The sequence below is a fragment of the Phocoena phocoena genome, chromosome 14 (genome assembly GCF_963924675.1).
Source record: "Phocoena phocoena chromosome 14, mPhoPho1.1, whole genome shotgun sequence".
Lineage (NCBI taxonomy): Eukaryota > Metazoa > Chordata > Mammalia > Artiodactyla > Phocoenidae > Phocoena > Phocoena phocoena.
In genome coordinates, this window is record NC_089232.1 from 59,231,121 (window position 1) to 59,255,591 (window position 24,471).

The window sequence follows — 24,471 nt, forward strand, 5'->3', positions numbered from 1 at the left end:
CGAGGAGTGGATTAGGGGAGGAGGGAAGACCGGAAGCCACGGTCGCGTCCCCATCCTTAGATTTGCTCCCCGGGACTGGGAGCGGAGACGGAGGAGGAGGGAGAGGCTGAATGTTGGCTCCGTGATAAAGGGGAGCGGCCGCTCCGGAGCCTCCTCCCGGGGCGCCCTTCTCATCCCGCGCACTTTCCGCACCCACCCGGCTTCTGGGCGCGCGGCCCACGCGGACAGCCGGGCCGCGCAGACCTTCGCTGAACAGGCGCTGCCCGCGACGGGGACTGGCCGGCGGCGTCCGAGGCCCGCGCCCCGCCGCCACCCCCACCCGCTAGCCGGCCGGTCCCTCCGGCCGCCGCCATGTCCTCTTCCTCATCCTCCCCCAGGGAGACGTACGAGGAGGATCGGGAGTACGAGAGCCAGGCCAAGCGCCTCAAGACTGAGGAGGGGGAGATCGACTACTCGGCCGAGGAAGGCGAGAACCGCCGGGAAACGACGCCCCGGGGCGGGGGCGATAGCGGCGGCGGTGGCGGCGGCCGGAGCTTCTCACAGCCGGTAACAAAGCGCGGCGCCCCGACCGCCGTGCCTGGCGGCTCCCCGGGAAGCAGGGCCCAGCGGCAGGGACTCGGCCTCAGGGCCTCCCGCCCTTCTCGTTTTCCCTTTTCGCTGCGCTGATCGGGTCGGGAAGCGCCGGCTCTTCTCTTTGGGGCTTTTATTCTTCGCCCTACCTGTTTCCAGCAACCCGACCGCGGATCCGGTCCCGGTCTGGCCGCAGGCCCCGCAGCGAGTCCTCTGCCGGCCCGAACTTGGGGAGGGTCGCGGGGCGGGGGCGGCGGGGAGGCGTTGCTTCCGCTCCGGGGGGCTCTGGTGCGCGATTAGCCCTTTGTTAGTTTTCACTCCTCGGGCGGCTGGCCGGCGTCTGACTACCCGCTCCCTTCAGCCCCCTGCCCGTAGCATCCGCGCGCTGGTCACAATCACAGGATGGTGGCATTGGTTCCGCCCAGGGCTCTCTTCGCCTGGGTCCTGAGGAGAGCCGCCGCTAAGTGACAAATTAAGCTCTGGGGCTCACCGCCCAGTTCCCCTGAAGGTTTAATTAAAAATTTTTTACTCTTGGCAGGCCTGTCGCGCACGCTTTGCTCCCCAGTTTCCTGATGATTGCTTAGTATAGTGTTTAGCTCTTCGGTTAAAAATAAAATGCGTTGGCAGGTGTTCGCACACGCCTACTTACAAGTAAAACGAAATCTTAAAATCACCTCAGTTCTTCATGGGCAGTGTGTTCCCAATTCGTTCCACAAAAAGAACTGAACTCAGGACTGCATCAAACACACGTTCCTAGATTCTTGTTTCTCTCATCAGAAAGCTTAGATGGAGGCAGAAGGAATGTGAAAATCGTTTTATCCACAGCAAGTGGCAACTCAGCTTCAGCTGGATGGAAACTAAGGAAACAAAGCAAAGGAAACGTTTTTGCCCTTTTTGGTGCGCTTAAGCTGTCTTAATGACTGGATGTTCTTTAAACATTTAACACATTCTAATTGTGATTTTTTTTTAAAGCAAACTTAACCCGAAATTTACGAAATAGTGCACATATATCCTAATATTAGATTAAAATGTTTTTCACCTTTAATAAGAGGGAAATTAGAAGTCTTTTAGCTCTTGTTTGCATTTTAATGTAAAAAATTCTGGTCAGTAATCCCCGGTGTTAGAGTTTACAAATATGATAATGTTGCAACACATTTTAAAAAGGAGCTTCTTCTTCCTCTAAATAGAATAATTTTTTAAGTGAAATTTATTTTTATTTATAATATTTATTTTTTTGGCTGCACTGCTCTGCATGTGGGATCTCAGTTCCCTGACGAGGGATCGAACCCGTGTCCCCCTGCAGTGGAAGCACAGAGTCCTAACCACTGGACCCAGGGAATTCCCAAAATAGTTTTATTATGGCTAGATATTGCTTTCTACTTCTGTTCCTGAATATTTGGAGTATTCAAAATGCAACTTGAAAGTGTGAATAAAGAAAGTGCATTTTTTTCTTAGGAAGTTTCAGTTCAAAGCTAACTGCATTGTGGAAATTGAAAACACAATTGGAATATCGGACTCTTATAACTGATATTTAGATGCATTGGATCATTGTATTTCTTTTGCCAAAAATTTGCTCGAGTTTTTATGCAGTAGCATGAAATGTCTTACATTAAGTGTCTTGGAAAGATACTTTAACCAGTTTACAAAAGTTGTTTTTGAAAACATTAAATATTAAGCCAATAGTATTATTTTGGATGTTGGGAAGAAAATAATGTATAATTAATACATCCAAAGTGAATTGTATCTAGCAGTGGAAATAGCACTGGACAGGTCTTGGGGAGAGTCAGGAGTCTTAGCTAGCATACAGTCTGTGTGACCTTGGGAAAGTCAGTTAACTACTGTTCTGAGTTCTCTTACAATGTAAAATGTGAAAGTTGAACTTCATGTTTTCCATACCTGAAGTTGTAGTTCAGTGATTAATGTCATGCAGCTTTTAAATTACCCAGGCAGGAACTAATGTATGCAGATTGAGTTATAAATTCACATTTTGTTTATCTTATTGCTGTTTTTTCTTAGGAGCGGGTGAACTGCTTTTATTTAACAGTAGAACCAATATTGTACTGTGAAATCTAATGAAGGATTATTTTTCCTGTTTTTAAACATTTTTCTTCGTGTAATTTTGGGTACTAGTTTGAAATCATTGCAACTATGGAAACCTGTGCATAATAAATTTTACTAGGACAGGAATGCCCTGAATAGAAGTTTACTGTCCAGTGCGTCATCATCGAGAAATATGGTAATTCATCTAACGGAAAAGGATTTGGCTCAACTTCAGCCCAGCCCCTTTGTACAAAGTGTTTAAGTAAATGCAGATCAGGTACAATGATAGGTAATCCTTTCAATGCTAGTTGGAAGTTTGTAAAAGTGTACAGTAAGACTTCAATGATTTACATTCTTTGGCTTTTCATTTTCCTTGAGTTATTTAATAATAACTAGATTTAAAGAGGAATGTGAGTATTTAAGAAAAACTGTTTCTACAAATGCTCCTGATGTAAGGATGAATTGTGAATGATGTTTTAAGGTGTAAAGAGAAATGAGTTTGTAGTTTGGATATGAGAAGTAAGACACTCTTCAAATTTGTGTCTTCTGGTATTAACTTTGAAGAGCAAAAACTCACAGAGTATTTCAAATTCTTTGGGCTGCATTTTGAACAAAGCTTAATTATGGAGGTTCATGCTATGTATTATACAATTACTTTACTCTTGTGGAGTAAATTGTGTTCTTAAATTTAACAGGCATGATCTTCAAGATCATAATAGTAAACTTCTGTATCTGCTAACTTTTATGAAAGCAGCTTGACTTCTGAATATTAGCACTTCACTTGGCAAAACCGATTGAGGAACTGAATTGGGAGTTTACTTACAAAAAAAAGTCTGCTTTTATAGAGATTGGTATCAATAAAAATTTATGGAGTACTAATGCATTTTAGGGCCTTAAGTTTTTCTTTTACTCTATTCTGCTAGTGACTAAACAGGCAAATCAAAGATTGTTAAAGTGATTGCTGATGAAGTGAAAATTTAAGTTTCTCAACTTTTAATAAATAGACTTGTAAGATGGCAAAATGCCAAGATAAAAAATATGGATCCTAGGATTTCCAAACAAAGGAATATGCATTATATAGAGAATCTAGTTTGAATTTAAGATATAGTTAAACTTTAATGATCTGAATTACAGAGATGATAGGACTATTATGATGGCTTATTGGGATGAATATAGAATGGGAGATGGGATGAAGGCACTTTGTTAGCTTAGCTCCCACAGGAAAAGTTTAGAGACTGTGACAGTGAGCATAGTAACTACACTGTGGTGTGTACCTCAGAGGTAAGTGCCAGAGCCTTGAGGCTTCTGTAACGGTAATGTCCTGTGTCTTATTTAGCTAAGCTGCTGCAGTAGAGTGAGAATTTTAGGCTTAGTTTTGGGAAGTAAATGAAAAGTAGTAGGTTTTACTATCTTTTGGTTTTAACAAGTGACAGTTTCTTCATGTTAGTACATATAGTGAAAAGTGCTGTTAATAGAGCCCTAAGCCCAACCAGAGCAGGTGTCTTGGCTCTGCTACCAACATGCTTTGTGACTTAACCTCTTTGGAACTCAACTTGCTACCTATCACATGAGATGGCTGGATTAGATGATCACTGTGATCTCTTAGCTCATTAAAAAAATAATACTTGAGCCCTGTCATGTGCTAGGTGCTGTTCTTGGTGATGGGATATAATTTTTTAAAAATTCCATATCTAAAAATCTGTGATTCTACATCATTTAGTGCTTTATTTTATAAAGGAGTGAAAATATATATTTTCCCTGTATGAAATTGAATACAACTTTCAAAGCTTGCAGTTGCAGCCACAGCACCAACTCAAGATGAGCTTAAACAACAAAAAGGGGGCAGGGGTAGGGAATTTATTGGCCCGAATAACTATGAATGCCAAGTTGTAGCATTAGTTTTAGGCATGGCAGGATCGAAGGTTTTAGATGATGTCATAGGGACTAGATTGTTTCAGCTCTATTTCCTCTATGTAGTGATAAAGCTAGGCTTACATTTTTATAGCTAGTAAATAAAGAAGAACAGTCTCTCCCTCAGAGTCCATAGCTATCCCCTCTGATCAGCCATTTTTTATATCTCCCTAACCCCAACTAGTCACTGGACTACCTCTGAAGTTGGGGAGTTACGACTGTGTGACTGAGAATACCAGTGGAATAATATGGGGTTGAGGAGTTTTTGTTTGTTCATTTGCTTGTTTTTGTGTTCAGCCACAAGAAGGGGGAAGGAGTTTTGGGTAGGCAAAACCAAAGGATTTCTACCACATGAGCAAAAAAAATAAAGATTACTTTTTAAGAAGTTATTTGAATCAAAGTTATTTTTAATCTTTGTTATGTGATCAAGTGTTCCTTAAAACATTTTAGGATAGGAAAATTAAAGGGTTTCCTGTGTTTTGGATCTGCTCTATTAAGAAAAAGATCAAGTAAAGAGATGTGATTGTTTAATTTTAAGAAAAACCGGGACTTCCTTGGTGGTCCAGTGGGTAAGACTCTGCGCTCCCAGTGCAGTGGGCCTGGGTTTGATCCCTGGTCCGGGAACTAGATCCCACATGCATGCTGCAACTAAGACCCGGTACAGCCTGAATAAATAAAAATATTAAAACAAAAAAAAGAAAAACCATGTACTAGTTAACTCTAAGTATAGTGTGAGTTAAAAGCTATTTGCAGCTGTCCCTTAAAACTAGTTTGTCCTTGATCTATGTGAAGTATCCAAAGTAAAAGGGGGGATAATCTTAAGTATCTGGAAATCTGTACTCATTTCTTGGTAGTACTTTGATAAATTCTAATGTATCCAGAAAATGATTACCAGAATAGAGAAGGCACTCAAGATCATATCATAAGAGGAATGACAGAAGACTCTGGGGGACATTTAGCCTGAAGGGTAAACTTAGGTGTGATTTAAGAAATCATTTCAAATTATAGGAAGGTTATGTAGCAGAGGGAAATGAAGGTAAGGATAGGAGGTGGCAATTAATGTTTACCGAGCCCTGTTAATAACAACATCTAGCACTGTGCTAGACATTTCATATTTGTCCTATTTGTTGTAATTTTAAGTGATGAAGATTTTGTTTTAATTTTTATTTATTTTTAAAATTTTATTTTATTTTTAAATTTTTTTTATTTTTGGCTGCGTTGAGGCTTCATTGCTGTGTGCGGGCTTTCTCTGGTTGCAGCGAGCGGGGGCTACTCTTCATTGCAGTGTGCGGGCGTCTCATTGCGGTGGCTTCTCTTGTTGTGGAGCACGGGCTCTAGGCACGCGGGCTTCAGTAGTCGTAGCACGGGGGCTCAGTAGTTGTGGCTCGTGGGCTCTAGAGCGCAGGCTCAGTAGTTGTGGTGTGCGGGCTTAGTTGCTCCGCTGCATGTGGGATCTTCCCAGATCAGGGCTTGAACCCGTGTTCCCTGCGTTGGCAGGCGATTCTTAACCACTGCGCCACCAGGGCAGCCCTGTTTTATTTTTTTTAAGTGAAACTGAGGTTCAGAAAGGTTAAGTAAGTAGCGTAGCGTAAGATCGCAGAGCCAGTAAATGTCCAAATATTCAAACGCTGGTCTGGCTTCAAAGGCCATTTTGTGTAGGAAGTTACAGGAAGACAGATTTGGATGCATATTATGAAGAACTTTCTAAAAATATAGTAGATTGTCTCACAAGGTAGTGTGTTTTCCTGTCATTGGAGGTGATTAAGGAGAGGCTGATAATCACTTGCAGTGGATCTGTGCACGTTTGGTTTTGGGGGATGAATTATTGAATTTGAGGTTGGTCTTCTTTATATATTATATTTATAGGAGGGTAGAAAAGGCTATTCAGTGGCTGTTGAGCACGTGTTATGCGTGGAGATGTTGGGAAAACAAAAAGCCTAAGGACATTGTGCATTGCCTTTGTGAGTTTACAGTTTTACTATATGGAGAGCTTTAATGGGCCCTTCTCATTCCTCTCATATGGAAGCTTCATTTCTATTCTATTCTATTCTGAGCTTTCCTTCTCTTTAGTTAAGCCTGGTTTTCAGTCTGCAGTCGTCAAAATTAGCATTCAAGATGGATGTTATTGGAGTTTGTCTTTTTTTTTTTTTGGAGTTTGTCTTTGAGGTAGCCTTTGAAGAGGGGCTGGGGGTTTGTAACTGGTGTGTAGCTTGCAGTGAGGACCAAATAATGTCTTCATTATAGTTGACCCAGTTTACTTAAAGAAGGGATTGAGTAATTAAAAAAGAAAAAAGTATACGGAAATTGCAGGTATGCCTCCACTTGCTGGGTACTTATTTGGAATATTGTTTCTAGTCTGATAAATAATAGATATAAATAGACCAGGAGAGAGCCTAGATAGCTAAACATTTGAAATGGAAAGAATTTGAGCTTCTGTATGAGAAAGGATTAAAAAATACTCCTTAAAAAAAAATACTCCTTAAGCTTTAGAAGACGTGGTCAAAGTATTAATATATGGATGGAGTAAACAATACTGACTATTCACCAATTTAAGATTCAGATGCATAGTATGATGCTCACAGGAGGTAATTTTAGGGTAGTAAAAGAAGCTCTGAAGATGATTTCAGATTTCTTATCACCACCATATAATATAGGTAGAGATAAAATGTTGATTTAAGAAACATGTTAGGGGCTTCCCTGGTGACGCAGTGGTTAAGTATCCGCCTGCCAATGCAGGGGACACGGGTTCGAGCCCTGGTCGGGAAAGATCCCACATGCCATGGAGCAACTAAGCCCATGCGCCACAACTACAGAGCCTGTGCTCCAGAGCCTGCGAGCCACAACTACTGAAGCCCGTGCGCCTAGAGCCCATGCTCAGCAACAAGAGAAGCCACCGCAATGAGAAGCCTGCACACCTCAGTGAAGAGTGGCCCCTGCTCGCCCGCAGGCAGCAACGAAGACCCCAACACAGCCAAAAATAAATGTAAATAAAATAAATAAATTTATTGTTGTGATGAATTGGGAGATTGGGATTGACATATATACAGTAATATGTATAAAATGGGTAACTAATAAGACCCTGCTGTATATGGGAGATTGGGATTGACATATATACAGTAATATGTATAAAATGGGTAACTAATAAGACCCTGCTGTATAAAAAAATAAATAAAATTCAAAATAAATACATTTATAAAAAAAGGAACATGTTAGTATTTGTGGGGAAAAAGAGGGGTGGTGAAAATATAGTTTGAAAAGATACCTTTAATATATCAGTTTTATATTTGGAAACAATAGGGTTTTTAAATTTTTTAAATAAACTACAGAAAGGATGAGAAAATTTTAAGTTCAAGAAAAGGGGACAGGGCTTCCCTGGTGGCACAGTGGTTGAGAGTCCGCCTGCTGATGCAGGGGACACGGGTTTGTGCCCTGGTCCGGGAAGATCCCACATGCCACCGAGCAGCTGCGCCCGTGAGCCATGGCCGCTGAGCCTGCGCGTCTGGAGCCTGTTGCTCCGCAACTGGAGAGGTCACAACAGTGAGAGGTCCGCGTACCGCAAAAAAAAAAAAAAAAAAGAAAGAAAAGGGGACATAATTTAAAGATAGAGAAATATCAAGGTAGATAAACTCACGAAAGGCAGAGTTATTGAGTGGGAATAAGGGAAATACAGAGGGTATGGGATATATTCTCAGCCTTGAGGTTGAGATAATCATATCTTCCCCTGAGTACCATATTGATTGCATTTAACATCTTTCAGCTTTTAAAGAATAACTTAAATCTTGATCTGTTTCAGTTAAGAAATATAATTAAGTAGTAATATATTAAAATCAGATCTTTTGAGAGATTTTTAAAATTGATCCTATAATCCATTTTTTTGTAAGAAGACCAGTTTGAAAAGTACTCATTTTTTAGCACTGTATTCAAGATAGTGGTTCTCTGTGTTGGGAAGGGAGGTAGGAAGAGGAGATGTGTTCAGCTCCCTCTTCCTAGTGTTTTATTTATTAAACTGGGTGGTGAGTTAATGAATATTCTTATATTGTTCTTCATACCTTTTCGTAGGTCTTAAATATATTATACAATAATTTCCCAATTTTTTTATTATGTAAAATATTTAATTACATATACCCTTCACCTAGATTCAGCAGTTTTTAACATTTTGCCATTTGGGATTTTATCTCTATATGTGTATATATTTATATACATACTTTTTTTCTCTATACTATTTGAAAGTAAGTTGAGACATCATGTCAGTTCATTCCTAAATATCACAGTTTTCCTAAGAATAAGGATATTCTTTTCATATAGCTATTGCCATCATAATGGTACCTAAGACAATCAAAAACATCTTACAGAAAAACCCAAATGAACTTTTTGGCTAACTCAGTAATATCCTGTTTATAATTCAATTTCTCCAATTTTCCCTAAGATGTCTTTTGTAGCAGTTTTTAATCAATTGTAAAATGAAGGCTCACATACTGCATTTGGTTGTTGTGTTTACTCTCAGTCTGAAATTTTCCTTCCACTTTTTTTTACTTTTGGAGGAGCCCAGGCCAATTTTCTTTTGCATTTTTACCTTTGCTAGCTGATTTCTAAGGACCAAAGGAGATGACTGTCTTATTTCTTGTAGTTTATTATTGTCTAATTATTTTTAGAGTAAAACTTATTATTTATACTTTAAATGTTTTCTCTAAGTTAGGTTTTTAGGTATTACTTAGAGCTTTCTTCCTGTGTTATTGTCATCCAGTAATTAAGAGCTTAATGAGGATAATGTACATTTGGTTGTTGAGTTTCACTGAGGCGGTCGCATTTGTTAAAGTTGGTAATAAAGTGTTGGTATACATAGGGTACAATCAGAATGGTTCATTTCAGACTTAGTGGCATGTAATGAATATCTGTTGAACCATAGAAAAGACTCAGCATAAGCAATTCAAATAAAATTCCAAGGACTGAAATAGTATTTGCAAAGGATTTAATTTATTTGTTGGATTTGACAAGAGTGTAAGAATAGTCTCATGGTTACTTTATATACTTAAATTAGTTCTTTTTTAAAAATTCTGACATTTTTTTATTGGCATGGCGCAAGACTGTTATAGTATTTTCTAACAGTCTTTATGATAATAAAGCAAAGTTGGTGAGTCTTTAAAAATAGCCCAAAAGGGATTTAATGTTCCTAAAATTATTCTTAAGTTTTAATGGTAAAACATTTGTGTTTTTAGATTAGGAGGAAAAACCCTTTTTTCCTGTTTATAGAAGAAAAAAACCTTTCCTTTAATAGATTTTTTTGGTATATGTGTGAATTGTACTTGGAATTCATTTCTTTCCTTTTAGAAATTACTTTTTAATTGGAATATAGTTGATATATAATATTATGTTAGCTTCAGGTGTACTGCATAGTGATTTGACTTTGCATACATTATGAAATGATCACCATGATAAGTCTAGTAACCATCAGTCCCATACAAAGTTATTATAATATTATTGACCATATTCGTTATGCTGTATATTACATCCCATGGCTTATTTATTTTGTAACTGCAGGTTTGTACCTCTTAATCCCCTTCACCTGTTTCACATCCCTCCCCCGCAACCACCCATTTGTTCTCTGTATCTATGAGTCTGTTTTGGTTTTGTTTTGCTTGTTGCTTTATTTTGTTTTTTAGATTCTGCATAATACCCTTTAGATCCAACCATGTTGTCACAAATGGCAAGATTTCATTTTTTATGGAGGTCATTTCTGAAGTGATGCAAGAGAGGTAGTACCCAATGGCTAGTTGTAAATACAGATCTTTGTCTGAATAGAACTTGAATAAGTAAATGAGAGCTATTTTCATTTTCAAGCTAATTCTCCTACATAGTCCCTTTTAAAATAAAGTTTAAGACCATATGTTTTAAAACTTCTTGCTGGGCATACTCAAAGATACACAGTACTTCACAGAAGCCCAGGAAGGTTTGTTTTTTTTTTTTTTGGCTGTGCCACACGGCTTGTGGGATCTTAGTTCCCCAATCAGGGATTGAACCCAGGCCCTGGCAGTGAAAGCACCAAGTCCTAACCACTGGACCGCCAGGAAATTTCCCAGGGCTTGTATTTTTGAGTACTCCTTGTTCATCAGCAAAGATGGTATCTTGTATAAATTTAAGTTGTCAGGTGTACTGAGTAACTTCAAATTATTGTGGGACTAGGTAACCAATTAAACAAGGACAAATGATATTAATCTATATTGCAGGAAAAATAAAGTATATAATCTTTATATTAAAGAAGAAATTTTAATTGGGACTTTTTGTTCATTTGGTCTACTTGAGATTTTGATTTTTATGGAAGTGAAATTATGAATATAAAGTATGTTTCCAATTGTAGCATGTAGCATGCTCTGTGTATCTGCTGACTTTTTTTCTGAGATTTTCTTGAAGTTGAAAGTTATTTTTTTATTGAAGTATAGTTGATGTACAATATTATGTAAGTTGAAGTTGAAATGAGTCATTAAATAACTTATCTGTAGTTCTTATTGAGAGAGAATGCTCCCTTTTAAGAAATCAGAATTTTCATGGCAAACATTTAATTAGTGATTTTACTCTCGGGTCCTTTCGCTAACTTATGAATTGCAGTTTGGATTGGGATTTTTTTTTTTTTAATGTTTGCTTTTTAATGCAGAGATGGGTTTACTAAAAGAGCAATTTATTTAGACTTTTAAAGTTTTTAACTAGAAATTATTTTATCTTGCTAGGAGGCAGGTGGAAGTCATCATAAAGTTTCTGTTTCACCCGTTGTCCATGTTCGAGGACTCTGTGAATCTGTGGTGGAAGCAGACCTTGTGGAGGCTCTGGAAAAATTTGGGACAATATGGTAAGGCCAATAGGGACTTCATACAGATTGTGAAAACAGTATGGTAGAACAAACTTTGCTTGCTTGCTATAAGCCTTGATGTTTAACCATAATATATATTGTTTGCCTATGATTGTATATCTTTGAAGCCTTCTGAGGCTTTCTGGGATTATGCATGGATGAATTTTTGTGTATCCATGATCCCCTCTCACTCCTCAACCAGGTTGTGTGTAAAATTGATTATTGCATCTTTCATCTGATTTTCAAATGAATCCATGATTCCTTCTTAAACGCTGCTTTTAAACCATTGAGTTAATTATGCCCTTCATCTTCAGAATTTCAAATAGTGGTACTTAAATACTGATTTTGTTTTGTTTTGTTTTGTTTGAACTATTTAAGAATTAGTTGGCAATGAAAAGTGTGTAGATTAAGGGTAGGCATTATTTGCTTAGGTGCGTGTTGCTGTGAGTTCTTATGCAGATCATGAGCGTCAGTGTTTTATCCTAGCTTGTCTTCCTTTTGTGTTTTATATTCACTCAGGCTCCTCCTTTTTCCACAGCTGGTGTGTACTTAAGAATATTGACTTAAATGAAATATATAATTAGAAAAGTGAATCTGCTACAAAAATAGACACTCTAAAACATTTTGTAGATTATTTTTGGAATATGCCTGGCTGTTCTCTTCTTAGTATGGATAATCTAGAGTTTATTTTATTATTATTTTTTCCATTGATGAGTACATTTGGGGTTTTTGTTATAGGCATCAGACACAGACTAAGTCATAATATGTAAGTAGAGAAATTTCAATATACTTGCTGAGATCACTTGATTGCTTCAATTTTATAAAAATTTATGTGGAGTTTTGAGTATTGAAAGGATGGTGAATAAATAGATGGGGAGGGAGTGATCAGAGGTTTCAACAGAGGAATCATTGCTTCAAAGGAGTAGGGGTTGTGTTACCTTCCATCATGGGATCTTTTTAATTAATTTCCTTGGTGACCTCATCGAGAGATGGATGACTTAGCAAACTTGTTACCCTTAACTTATGTACCTCAGAAACCACTGTTAACATATTGTTGATCCTTGGAGGTACAAATTGGAAATCCACCCAGGCATTAAAAAAGCCCATTTCTTGAAATATCACTAAGATAACTATATCACTTCTTAGTAATTTGGAGTGGATATTGGTAGTTAAGTTTGTCTGGACAGTTACATAGTATTGAAGCAGACTCCTTAGGCTATATTTATTTAGACTTGCATGTTGGTACTAGTCTAACCCAGTCACTATAAGGACCTTCTAGGTGGTGCACTGTTTCATGGAGTTATAAAAAGATGGTTATCTCTGAATTATTACTTTCTTCTGTTCTTATATATTTAGGGGTTTCTTTGTTTGTTTGTTTTTCTTTTTCTTTTTTTTTTCTGCTGTATGCAGGCCTCTCACTGTTGTGGCCTCTCCTGTTGCGGAGCACAGGCTCCAGACGCTCAGGCTCAGCGGCCATGGCTCACGGGCCCAGCTGCTCCGTGGCAGGTAGGATCCTCCCGGACCGGGGCATGAACCCATGTCCCCTGCATTGGCAGGCGGATTCTCAACCACTGCACCACCAGGGAAGCCCCATATTTAGGGTTTTTAAAGTTATTTTCTTAGAGCCAAGAAATACCAAAGCAATGTTAGAAAACAAGTTGATGAGCAAATACAGTTGGAAACTTCAGGGAAATAATAACTATATTGATATTTTGATGTTAATTATGACCATGACCTGAATGTTGGGGATTAAAGAAATGCAACTATTTGTTTAAGTTTGTAAGTAATTTGAATTACTTCTGAGTGGCCTGTCCATTTTTATTATTTTACTTATATACTTTTAAAAAATTACTTATTTGGTTGTGCTGGGTCTTAGTTGTGGCAGGCAGGCTCCTTAGTTGCAGCTCGTGGACTCTTAGTTGCAGCACACATGTGGCATCTAGTTCCCTGATCAGGGATGGAACCCGGGCCCCCTGCATTGGGAGCTTGGAGTCTTATCCACCATGCCACCAGGGAAGTCCCAGTTTTAGACTCTATACTGTTTGATACTTAGTCCATGGTAATGTGTTCCATATATGAATTTTATTTAGTTAATTTGCATATTACATCGTTCTGTCCTCGAGATTGGTAGTTATGTGGATAGAAAAGTCATGAAATAATCGGAACAAATTAGTGTATAATTACGAGCTTAATTGGCATAAATATGTATAATAGAAGTTTCAGTTGTGTGGAATGATCTTGAATAAGAGGTGGCTGCTACTAAAGCTTAAAAGAACCTTGAAGAGCCTCCTATGAGGAGTAGGTGTTTTGCTTCAAAATGTTGCATTTATAGAACCTTTCCCTATTTTTTTATTTATTTGTTGATTTATTTAGTGGTGTGGGGGGGGAGGGAATTATAAAGATTATAAAGAAACTGCTCGTCTTAAATAGGTGAGTCACCAAGTTCAATATATAGTAAGTTGATACTTAAAAACTAGATGTATAGGAAAGAAGTTCAGGAGAAACTATAACAAGATCTTGAGAATGGTTGTGTCAGGATAATAAAATTGCTATTTTTTTGTCTTTATTTAATCAAAAGAATATTTAGAAATATATACTGAGTTGCTTTTCCTCCCTTATCCCCTCTCATTAAAGGAGAGGATGCTAGGTAGTGATTAGCTATACCAGTTTAAATTTTAAAACAAAACTTTTGGGACCTAGTTTGTGTAGTAAATCTCTTGCTTCCTCCTGTTTTTATTTAAAAGTTAGTAAACATGTTTTAAGCTATTAAGTTGAAAGCACCCACCCTACCTACCATGTTCCTTAGACTTTTTACTTTTTCTCTCTTTGGTCTTCCAGTCTTTCTCATACTAATGCTTTAAAAAAAATTTTTTTTTAATTATATGCCAGGGCTTCCCTGGTGGCACAGTGGTTGAGAGTCCGCCTGCCGATGCAGGGGACACGGGTTCGTGCCCCGGTCCGGGAGGATCCCACATGCCGCGGAGCAGCTAGGCCCGTGGGCCATGGCCGCTGGGTCTGTGCGTCCGGAGCCTGTGCTCCACAACGGGAGAAGGCCACAGCAGTGAGAGGCCTGCGTACCGCGAAAAAAAAAAAAATTAGTAAACATGTTTTAAGCTATAAGTTGAAAGCACCCTACCTACCATGTTCCTTAGACTTTTTATTTTTTCTCTCTTTGGTCTTCCAGTCTTTCTCATACTAATACTTTAAAAAAAAATTTTTTTTTTTAAATTATGTGCCCTGGGAAGGAGCAAAGCTAAATAAATGGCTGCTTCCTCTTAAAAAAAAAAAATTATATGCCAGGGCTTCCCTGGTGGCGCAGTGGTTGAGAGTCCACCTGCCGATGCAGGGTACGCAGGTTCATGCCCCGGTCTGGGAGGATCCCACATGCCGCGGAGCGCCTGGGCCTGTGAACCATGGCCGCTGAGCCTGCGCGTCCAGAGCCTGTGCTCCGCAACGGGAGAAGCCACAACAGTGAGAGGCCCAAGTACTGACAAAAAAAAAAAAAAAAGGGGCTTCCCTGGTGGCGCAGTGGTTGAGAGTCCGCCTGCCGATGCAGGGAACCCAGGTTTGTGCCCCGGTCCGGGAAGATCCCACATGCCGCGCAACGGCTGGGCCCAGGAGCCATGGCCGCTGGGCCTGCGCGTCCGGAGCCTGTGCTCTGCAACGGGAGAGGCCACAGCAGTGAGAGGCCTGCATACCGCAATAAAAAGTTTCTCATATAAAATAAAAAAAAAAAAAAAAAAAAAAAAAAAAAAAATTATGTGCTAGGGACTTCCCTGGTGGCGCAGTGGTTGAGAGTCCACCTGCCGATGCAGGGTACGCAGGTTCAGGCCCTGGTCTGGGAGGATCCCACATGCCGCGGAGCGGCTGGGCCTGTGAGCCATGGCCGCTGAGCCTGCGCGTCTGGAGCCTGTGCTCTGCAACGGGAGAGGCCACAACAGAGAGAGGGCTGCGTAACACACACAAAAAAAACAAAAACAAAAAACAAAACAAAACAAAAAAAATGTGCCAAACACTTTAAGTGAATTCTAAAATGTCTTTGTGACATTCTAATTTTCCCTTCCCTATCTTCATATGATGCCACTTTTCTTGGGTAACCTGTTTAACCTTTAGCTCTGTGCTTCTAGCTTACTGCTTGTAGTAGTTAATGACAGTACTTTTTACTACAAACAGGTGAGTCTATTTTAATAGGCCAATAAAGAATTTAAATATTTTTGGGCCTTTATAATTTTTCTGTGTTTCCAAAGAGCCAAAGGGCATTATTAACATATTTACTTGGTGATATCATTTAGCTATAAAACAACTTATATTTGTGAGAGGAGAATATTTATTATTCCTTAATTTCTTTAGCTTAGACCTGATTCCAGGGTTTCCTATCTTTTTGTATGCAAGACTTTAGAACTTTAGCTAGGAGTTTGCATTTCTAAAACGAATGTTTCTCTCTGGGACTTTATATCTTGCATTTATAAACTAATCCCAGGTGTTATGTTTTCTGTGTTTTATTCTTTAATTGTGAATGATGTGGGTTGAGAGAACTAATAAGCCTCATAGACCAACAAATATTGAATACCTGTCATGTGCCAGGCTCCGTTTCTAGATTCTGAGGGTGTAAAGATGATTGAGGCAAGGCAAGCAATATGTATGCAGGAACTGTAATCTTGATGATAATCCTCCCAGTTGTATAAATTAGGAAGCTGAAATTCATAAGAAATTACATAATTTGCCAGGCTACAAAGTGGTCTGTTTCTTACTAAGAAACACTTGCTAGGTTTTGAAGTTTAGTGGTTGGTCCTGGATGTCTGATTGAGAAGCAGTGCTGTCACTGAGTACCTGACCTGATGTTATTTCTCTGGCCTTCTGCTATTATAAAAAGCACATTGATTGTATTTTAAAATATTTTTAAGGTCCTTGTTCCTGTGAATAAAGGACGTGTTTCCCTGTTCTGATCCATGTGTTCTGATTTCTCGCTAACCTCCCTTCCTTCATTTCTTTACTTTTCATTTCATGTATTAAAATATATTCCCCTTCCCAAAGAGTATAAAATGAAGAGTAAATACTTCATTGTCTTGGCCATAGCATCCATGATTACCATATTCTAGTGAATATCTTTTTATGGATTCTTTAATATTTAAAAATATTTAAGAATTTTAGAGGAGATTATTTTATGAAATTTGGTCTGTTTGTAGTTGCTTCTTTTTGTCTTTTGGTTCTCTGTTTTTAGTAAGACAAATGGAAGTGTAGTCATTTCTTAGCGTGGCGGTTACTTGTTTGCAAAATTCAATAGAGATGGTAGTTTCTGTTGTCGAGGCGATCCATCTGCTAACCTTCTCTTGAGTTTTATCTCTATTGATTTCTTTTTTTTTAATTTTTTTTATTGAGGTATAGTTGCTTTACAGTGTTGTGTTAATTTCTGCTGTTCAGCAAAGTGGCTCAGTTATACATATATATTATTTTCCATTATGGTTTTTCACAGTATGTTGAATATAGTTCCCTGTGCTACACAGTAGGATCTTCTTGTTTCTCTACTGATTTCTGTATCTAGGTATTTTCTAATGCTGCTTGGAAGTGGCAGCCTGAGGAATAAACTGGATGGCATTATTAACAACTGGTAACAGAATTGTGCTTGAGGAGGGCATGAGGTAGTTAAAAGCTTTCAGTCACCGGAGGAGGAGGTTTCAAATATGTACCATCTACCTGGTATACCACAATTTATTTGGATAATTTAAGAGTTGACTAATATTGGATACAGGTAGTGAAGACTACTAATCTGTATGATTTGAGACATTTTTATTAAAGTCTGCTTTTACTTGATTGAGAAAAATAATGTTAATTGAACTTGCTATATTATTCTTTCCCAATCTCCCTTTCAGCTATGTGATGATGATGCCTTTTAAACGGCAGGCTCTAGTGGAATTTGAGAACATAGATAGTGCCAAAGAATGTGTGACGTTTGCTGCAGATGAACCCGTGTACATAGCTGGTCAGCAGGCTTTTTTCAACTATTCTACAAGCAAAAGGATCACTCGGCCAGGAAATACTGATGATCCATCAGGAGGCAACAAAGTTCTTCTGCTGTCAATTCAGAATCCTCTTTATCCAATTACGGTGGTATGTATTTTAGTAAGACAAACTAAATTAAAAGTGATTTTGGAATTTGTCTTGAGTGACTAATCTGTAGTTTTCTTCACTGCCATATAGATATTTGAAAATAGTGGATTTTTAAAAAAGAATTATTAAAATTAATTTTAATTTTGACTATCAAGTTTAATGAACAAAGACATGGTGAGCACTAAAGCTATAAAAAGTCAGAAGCACAGTTGTCATAATTAAATAAGCACATTAAATTTTTTTATTAACATCAGTGTTAACTCTCTTTCTGTTAATAAAGCGTTAGACGGACTTGGTGGAAATGATCCAAGAAATCTCTCTCTAATATGCCAGCACATGTATTAAGAGCATCTACTAGGTAGTGACAGAATTCCATAGTACAATAAGATACATTTATCGTTATAAGCTGTTTAGAGATAGCTTGTTAAAAACTTCTCTGATTTACCTAAAAATTCCCTTCTTCACTCTTTAGAAAAGTGATATTAAAATTTAAAAGGATTCGTGTTCTTGAACCAGTTCAGTTTTCTACTTCATGATAATCACATGCTGTTTAATAATAAACTAGTGATAAGGACACTGGATTTTTGTAATGAATAAAATATCACAATAAGAAGAGCTTCATTCAGTATGATTTCTAGGGTATATGATATTTTGACATAAACTTAAAGCATAAGAAACTATTTAAATTTAGACATTATGTATCTATTTACTTTTGTAATATGTATAGACTTATTAATAAACAATATTAATATATTTACAATACTTGGTGTTTTAGGAGAAAGAATATAACTAGTACAAGTACTCCGATTTATTTACTGTATCCTTAGTACCTAATGGTGTGGCTGTGTAATTGTAGGTACTCAGAATTTTGAAAGTTGAAGAATTGTTCCTAAGTGGGTATTTAGGGTTCTCTCTTAGATGATTCAGGCATCTTGTTTGGTGAAATTTAACTCAATATAAATGATCTTCCCTGGGTCTTTTATCTATAGCCATTGTCCTTGAAAATAAATACTGAGTTGTTTTACTACTACTCTTTAATAAATATTTATTATTATAATTTAAGTGATTATAGTATTAAACATTTCAGAGTCACATTTGGAAAAAAACAAAGTGATTACAGCTTTAGTTTATTAATTGTGTATTGTCAGAGATTCTTTTAGGTACCTCTTAAGAAAATAAAAATTGAGGATTCATTTAGGAGATTAAAAATAAGTAATAATGCTTTTCAGATGTTTCATTGGAAGTTCTCTAATGTGGGTATATTGTGTAGGTGAAGAAATAACTTTAGATTTATTAAAGTGTTGCAGTTTTTAAAAGTTTAATTAGTACTTAACAGAAATGACATCTTGACAGTTTTTTTTTTAGTAAAACAAAAGAGTATAGCTTTATTATTTTTCTAAGTATAAAATGTGATGAAGTCTTGTTTTCTTTACTTCATAGGATGTTTTATATACTGTATGCAATCCTGTTGGAAAAGTGCAACGTATTGTTATATTCAAGAGAAATGGGATACAAGCAATGGTTGAATATCCTTTATTTGTAAATTTTTTATTGATGTGTATGAATACTGTGTAATATAGATCTTAATTTTTCCTGTTTAATCATTTCTAGACAAGTGATGTTTATTCTCCCCACCATCCCCTATCTGTTTGTCTTCGATTTAAAGAATGAAACTGCAGTACCCACAGAGAATTTTACTATTTTTGATAAAATAACTTGCTACCATAAAATAGTCCATTGTTTCATCTTACAGTGTGCTTTGCCTTTTTAATGAGGAAAAAATAACACTGTTTGATAATATGTTCACTTGTACCTTTTTGAAATTTTTCCCAAATGGACTTTTCTGAATCTCTCTTTAAAACAGGCAGCTTGGAAGTATCAAAACGTTGGAGTTAATAGACCATTTCTTGCCTTTCTTCATTGAATCTTTTAAATGGTCATGGTTTATGTAAGACCTGCTTCCCTATGTTAAATTTGTTATACACTGAGTAAAAAGAGCAAGTTGCAAAATAGTACATATAGTACAATCCCATTAAAAAATAATAATTTAAAAAAGATGTAACTTATGTGATGCATAGAAAAAGGTTGGGATATACAACAAATGCTTTTTTTTTAATTTTAAAAAATTTTTATTTATTTATTTATTTATTTTTGGCTGCATTGGGTTTTCGTTACTGCACATGGGCTCTCTCTAGTTGTGGCGAGTGGGGGGCTACTCTTCGTTGTGGTGTGCATGCTTCTCATTGCGGTGGCTTCTTTTGTTGTGGAGCACAGGCTCTAGAGTTCAGGCTTAGTAGTTGTGGTGCACGGGCTTAGTTGCTCCGCGGCAATGTGAGATCTTCCCGGACCAGGGCTGGAACCCTGCATGGACAGGCAGGTTCTTAACCACTGCGCCACCAGGGAAGCCCTATAGCAAACCCTTTATGGTGCTTACGCTGGCAAGTTGTTTTTGCTTTTTTTTTTCCTACTACTTTTGTGGTTTGATTTTTTTTTTTTTTTAACAATTAGAAACTTAAGTAATTTTTAAAAACTAGTAAAATGAAAGATAAAGATTATAAACTCAGCCTTCTCAGAAATATATAAAAATCAAGTATTTCTTTTGTATTATATTGATTCTTTGTAATGTTCCTCCTACTTTATTTATTTATTTATTTTTGGCCATTCCATGCAGCTTGCACAGCTTGCAGGATCTTAGTTTCCTGACCAGGGATTGAACCCCGCGCCCTTGGCAGTGAACGTGTAGAGTCCTAACCACTGGACCGCCCTATTCTTCCTACTTAAAGAGTAAAATATTTCCTGTTTCAAGATAGAAAGCTGGCCTTTGCTAGGGAATGGGACCATGCTCCATGCTCCCTCCCACACACCCCCAAACCACAGGTTATAAAGTACTTCTGATGACCTAGAAGGATTAATGTATTATAAGTAGTTTTGGTTGTATTACGTTTTCTTTGGTATCCTTGATCTTAAAAATAAATTCTCCTACTAAAATTCATAGAAATTTTATTTGGTAAAGCATTTTCAGAAGTGAGAAAGTTATTTCTCATTTTTTTCAGTCCATTTCTTATGGAGTGAATAATGGTAAATTTTGGACACCTTAAACCAAATTTCCTTAATAGAGCTTATGTTTGAATCAGTCCTTTGTGCCCAGAAAGCTAAAGCAGCACTCAATGGAGCAGATATATATGCTGGATGTTGCACACTAAAAATTGAATATGCAAGGGTAAATATTTTTTTTCAACACTTCACCAAAGAAATATATATGCTTTGGATATACAATTTGAACTTACTTTCTTTTTAATCTTAACAGCCAACTCGTCTAAATGTTATTAGGAATGACAATGACAGTTGGGACTACACTAAACCATATTTGGGAAGACGAGGTAAGTATTTTATGCATTTTAGATGTACTTACATCTGCTGTCAAATTTTTACATGCAGTTAGAGTCCTTTTTCCTGAGATGAGCTAGTTCATTCAAATGATGAAAACCTTGTTGGTGAAGCTTTTGTTGCAAAAGACCTTGTAATGCTGGAAAAGAACCTTGAACATTAGTGCCCCTTACTGGTATGTACTGAGTTATTTATATTTAGTTCAACAAGGAGCCCACACATACAGGCACGCCCGCAGTTCAAGGACTTGCATTTCTCCAAGCAGCTCTCTCTCTTTGGAGGAGAGGAAACTGATTCAGAATATTACTTACAAACTGCAAACTTGCACACTGCTTCTCTATGGAAAGGACTTTTCCCCCAAGCTGGACGAGGCATTAAGAAGGATAGAGGACTCCAGCAGGCTGACTCTACACTTCATCACGCACAACATCGGCATCAGCAAAAAGCCCTCTGAAAAACTCAGACTTGCAATTCACCTTGACTGCATACTGCATGCACCATCACCCCAAGTTTTTAAAGGAGGACACTTAACAGTACTTCAGACTTGCATGGGATGAATACCATGATAGACTGTGCCCACTTATTCAAGTTGTATGTATATATTGGTTTGACTTCCCTTAAGGTTTCAGTTGTAGAATTTAAAACTTTTCACTGACGGATACTAGATTTTATATACAATGTTGTAAATCTTAATGCCCGTTGCTGTAACTGTTAGCAGCTTAGATTCAAATTGTTAATTGACAAATAACCAGGGCCAATTTATCTACAGGTCTTGGGAATTATAATGCTCAACCAATCCACACAGATATTAAAGATAAAAGGATTAGAAAGGTGCATACTTGCTGCACTTTAAGTTTACTTTTTTTTTTTCCCTCAATTGTGGACATTGAATAGAATAACATAATGAAAAGATGCATTATATGTAAAAGACGATTTTCTGTGTGGTTTGATTTTTGTAAAGTGGCTGTTTATAAGTTGTCACTTTTTGTAACAATTTAAGGTTATCACTCTTGTTAATTTGTGTAACTAGAAATTTTGACATTTCAAATGTAGGTGAAAGTACCATGTGTGTTCAAGGTAGAATATATTTAAACTTGATAAATCTGAAAATAGGAGCATTTCATTTGAGATGCATTTTCACCTATAACTTATAAATGCTAGATTTCATGAGCATAGATTTGACTGATAAAATTGTTCAACTAACTGTATGGCAATTCTGGAATATACAAATCAAAATGTGGATCTTGTAAAAACAAGGGGGCTGCAGTATTGGCTACATCTCAACTACAATATCAGTGTCTGAACCATGTGTTGGAAAAACTCACCAAGATGAGTATGTCTGTAGAAGTCAGTAAAGTAGGAAAAATTTTTATGGCATCCAAAATATCTTGGGCAGTAGGGACTCCATAGTGCATGTACTCTTGCCAAAAGAAAAAAATGAGACAGTGCGGTGATCCTTTGCATGTTTAAATATTTAGGACTTTTGGATGATTGGCCCCTTTAATTCTTAGTTCTCAGGAAATCATCTTGCCTTATGCATGGGGTTGCAGACAGGTTTGTTTGGTAATGCAGCTTTGGCTGGACCCCACATTTTTCACTATCACAGAAATCTGCTTGGCAGAGGCTTGGTACAGTTGAATACAGTATTGAAAAAGCCTTAGTACTCAAACAACAGAACAAGTGGTTGATGAGAAATCTCTCACTTCTGTTAAGTTACAGTTACTGAATATTCAGTTTTTTTTAAACTCATTTGAAATAGTTTTGATTACATTTCTCTTAATGTCTCTTAAAACATTTATAGATATGCTTCTTATTTTAATAGTGTTTATTCTTTTTTTTTTTTTTTTTTTTTTTTTTTTTTGCGGTATGCGGGCCTCTCGCTTTTGTGGCCTCTCCCATTGCAGAGCACAGGCTCCGGACGCGCAGTCTCAGTGGCCATGGCTCACGGGCCCAGCCGCTCCATGGCATGTGGGATCCTCCCGGACCGGGGCACGAACCCGCGCCCCCTGCCTCGGCAGGCGGACTCTCAACCACTGTGCCACCAGGGAAACCCAATAGTGTTTATTCTTTTAAAAGGTCTGAATTTTACAAAAGCCAGCTTAGATTTTTATACAAGGAATTACAGTCAGAAAGTTTAGAAATGTGTAAGGTAGATATTTAAATAGGGAAATATAATTAAAGGAGGTAAAACAGAGTTTTAGTTATTTATGCTTTCAAGGGAAAAGAATTATTGTTTTCTAATTCCTTACAGGTAGATACTTGTCTGTATAGCAAATATCATATGGCAGTTTGTTTTTTTTGTAGTAACTTTAGCTTCCACTCGCGTTGATACTGAATTGTAACTTTTTCTACCCAAAAAGAGTGATTTTATAAATATAACCTCATTTCAAAAAGTTCTTTTCAGCTCAAATTATGTTTTAGTGCAAAGAATTCGTAGCCTAGACTCCAGAGAATCCCTCCAGAAATGTTAAGCAACACTTGTGTATGTGTGCATCTTTTGGGGGAGAAAAGGTCCACAGCTTCCAACAGATTTCAGACTGAATCCATGAAAGGTTACAAACCACTATTTATAGACCGATATATTCAGTGTTTGACTCTTCCTCACCCTTCTTTATGTGACCTTGTATTAGGTAGTAAATGCTTCCAATAAAGAGAGTTATTGAAGAGAAATTACTATGGGAAATATATTATGAAGAGAAATTATTCAAGAGAAGTAATGACAATGTTTGGCTGAAAGATACCTTGGAGATCATCTACTCTAACTTCTTCACTTTATGAATGAAGATTGTTTCTATGATTATATAGCAAATTACTGGTTAAGTTGAAAATTTATGATTCCTGATTCAGTGCTCTTTCCTTTATAGCACACAGTTAACTATATCAGTAAAACTAAGCCATGAAGACTTTATGGTGGTTTTGGTTTAAGATTCTTAGATCAGATAAGGACTTACATTTACCATTTGGTGGCATGCTTAAGCGGAGGAATGTTAGTAGAATGGAACAGCAGACTGGATTGATTGAAGAGGAGTGAGACTTAAATGATGATGCTGGAAGCCGTGTAATGGAAAGAAGGAACTGTGAATGTTTATACTGGAGAAGAAATGACTTTGGGGAAATGGAGGATCATAATAACTTCTAAGCATCTGAAAGGGTTCTTGGAGAAAGACTAAGTAATGAGTAAGGCTGTGAAGCCCTAAATGGAGTAGAATATATATAGAGGACAAATTTCTGTACAATATAGAAATTAATTTTCTCATGATTTAGAACTAACTGAAAATGTAAGGGAAAGTAGTGAGTACCTTGTTACCAGTGTTGGGTAAGTAGAGGCTAGATGGTCCCAATTGATGGTCTCAGGGATGATGTAAAGAGAATTTAACCCTGAATAAAAGTTGAACTAGATGACCTCCTAGGTCCCTTTCAGTGCTATGATAACTTGGAATAGGTAATTAAAACAATACTTCTGTAGACTGAAGTGAAAATTAAAGTATTTCTCATCTCCCATAAACCTCATTTGTTTAGGTGACTAAGGATATGTAGAAAGCCTTTCTCTTTGAATTTTCAAAGATGAGAATGATCAGACTCTTTAGATACATTAAAAAAAAAATCTTACTGAA

The 24,471-nt window shown here is 37.4% G+C and overlaps 1 protein-coding gene across 1 annotated transcript in view; it reads left to right on the top strand.

Moving 5' to 3' along the window:
• The first annotated feature begins 351 nt into the window (after positions 1 to 351).
• The window catches only part of HNRNPLL (heterogeneous nuclear ribonucleoprotein L like), a 36,252-nt gene continuing 12,132 nt past the window's right edge, over positions 352 to 24,471 (top strand). Inside the window, exons 1-6 of the mRNA XM_065891205.1 lie at positions 352 to 546; positions 11,244 to 11,362; positions 17,233 to 17,470; positions 18,911 to 18,991; positions 20,589 to 20,690; positions 20,778 to 20,850. Of these exons, the coding sequence (XP_065747277.1) occupies positions 352 to 546; positions 11,244 to 11,362; positions 17,233 to 17,470; positions 18,911 to 18,991; positions 20,589 to 20,690; positions 20,778 to 20,850 (808 nt within the window). The remainder of the gene's footprint in view (positions 547 to 11,243; positions 11,363 to 17,232; positions 17,471 to 18,910; positions 18,992 to 20,588; positions 20,691 to 20,777; positions 20,851 to 24,471) is intronic.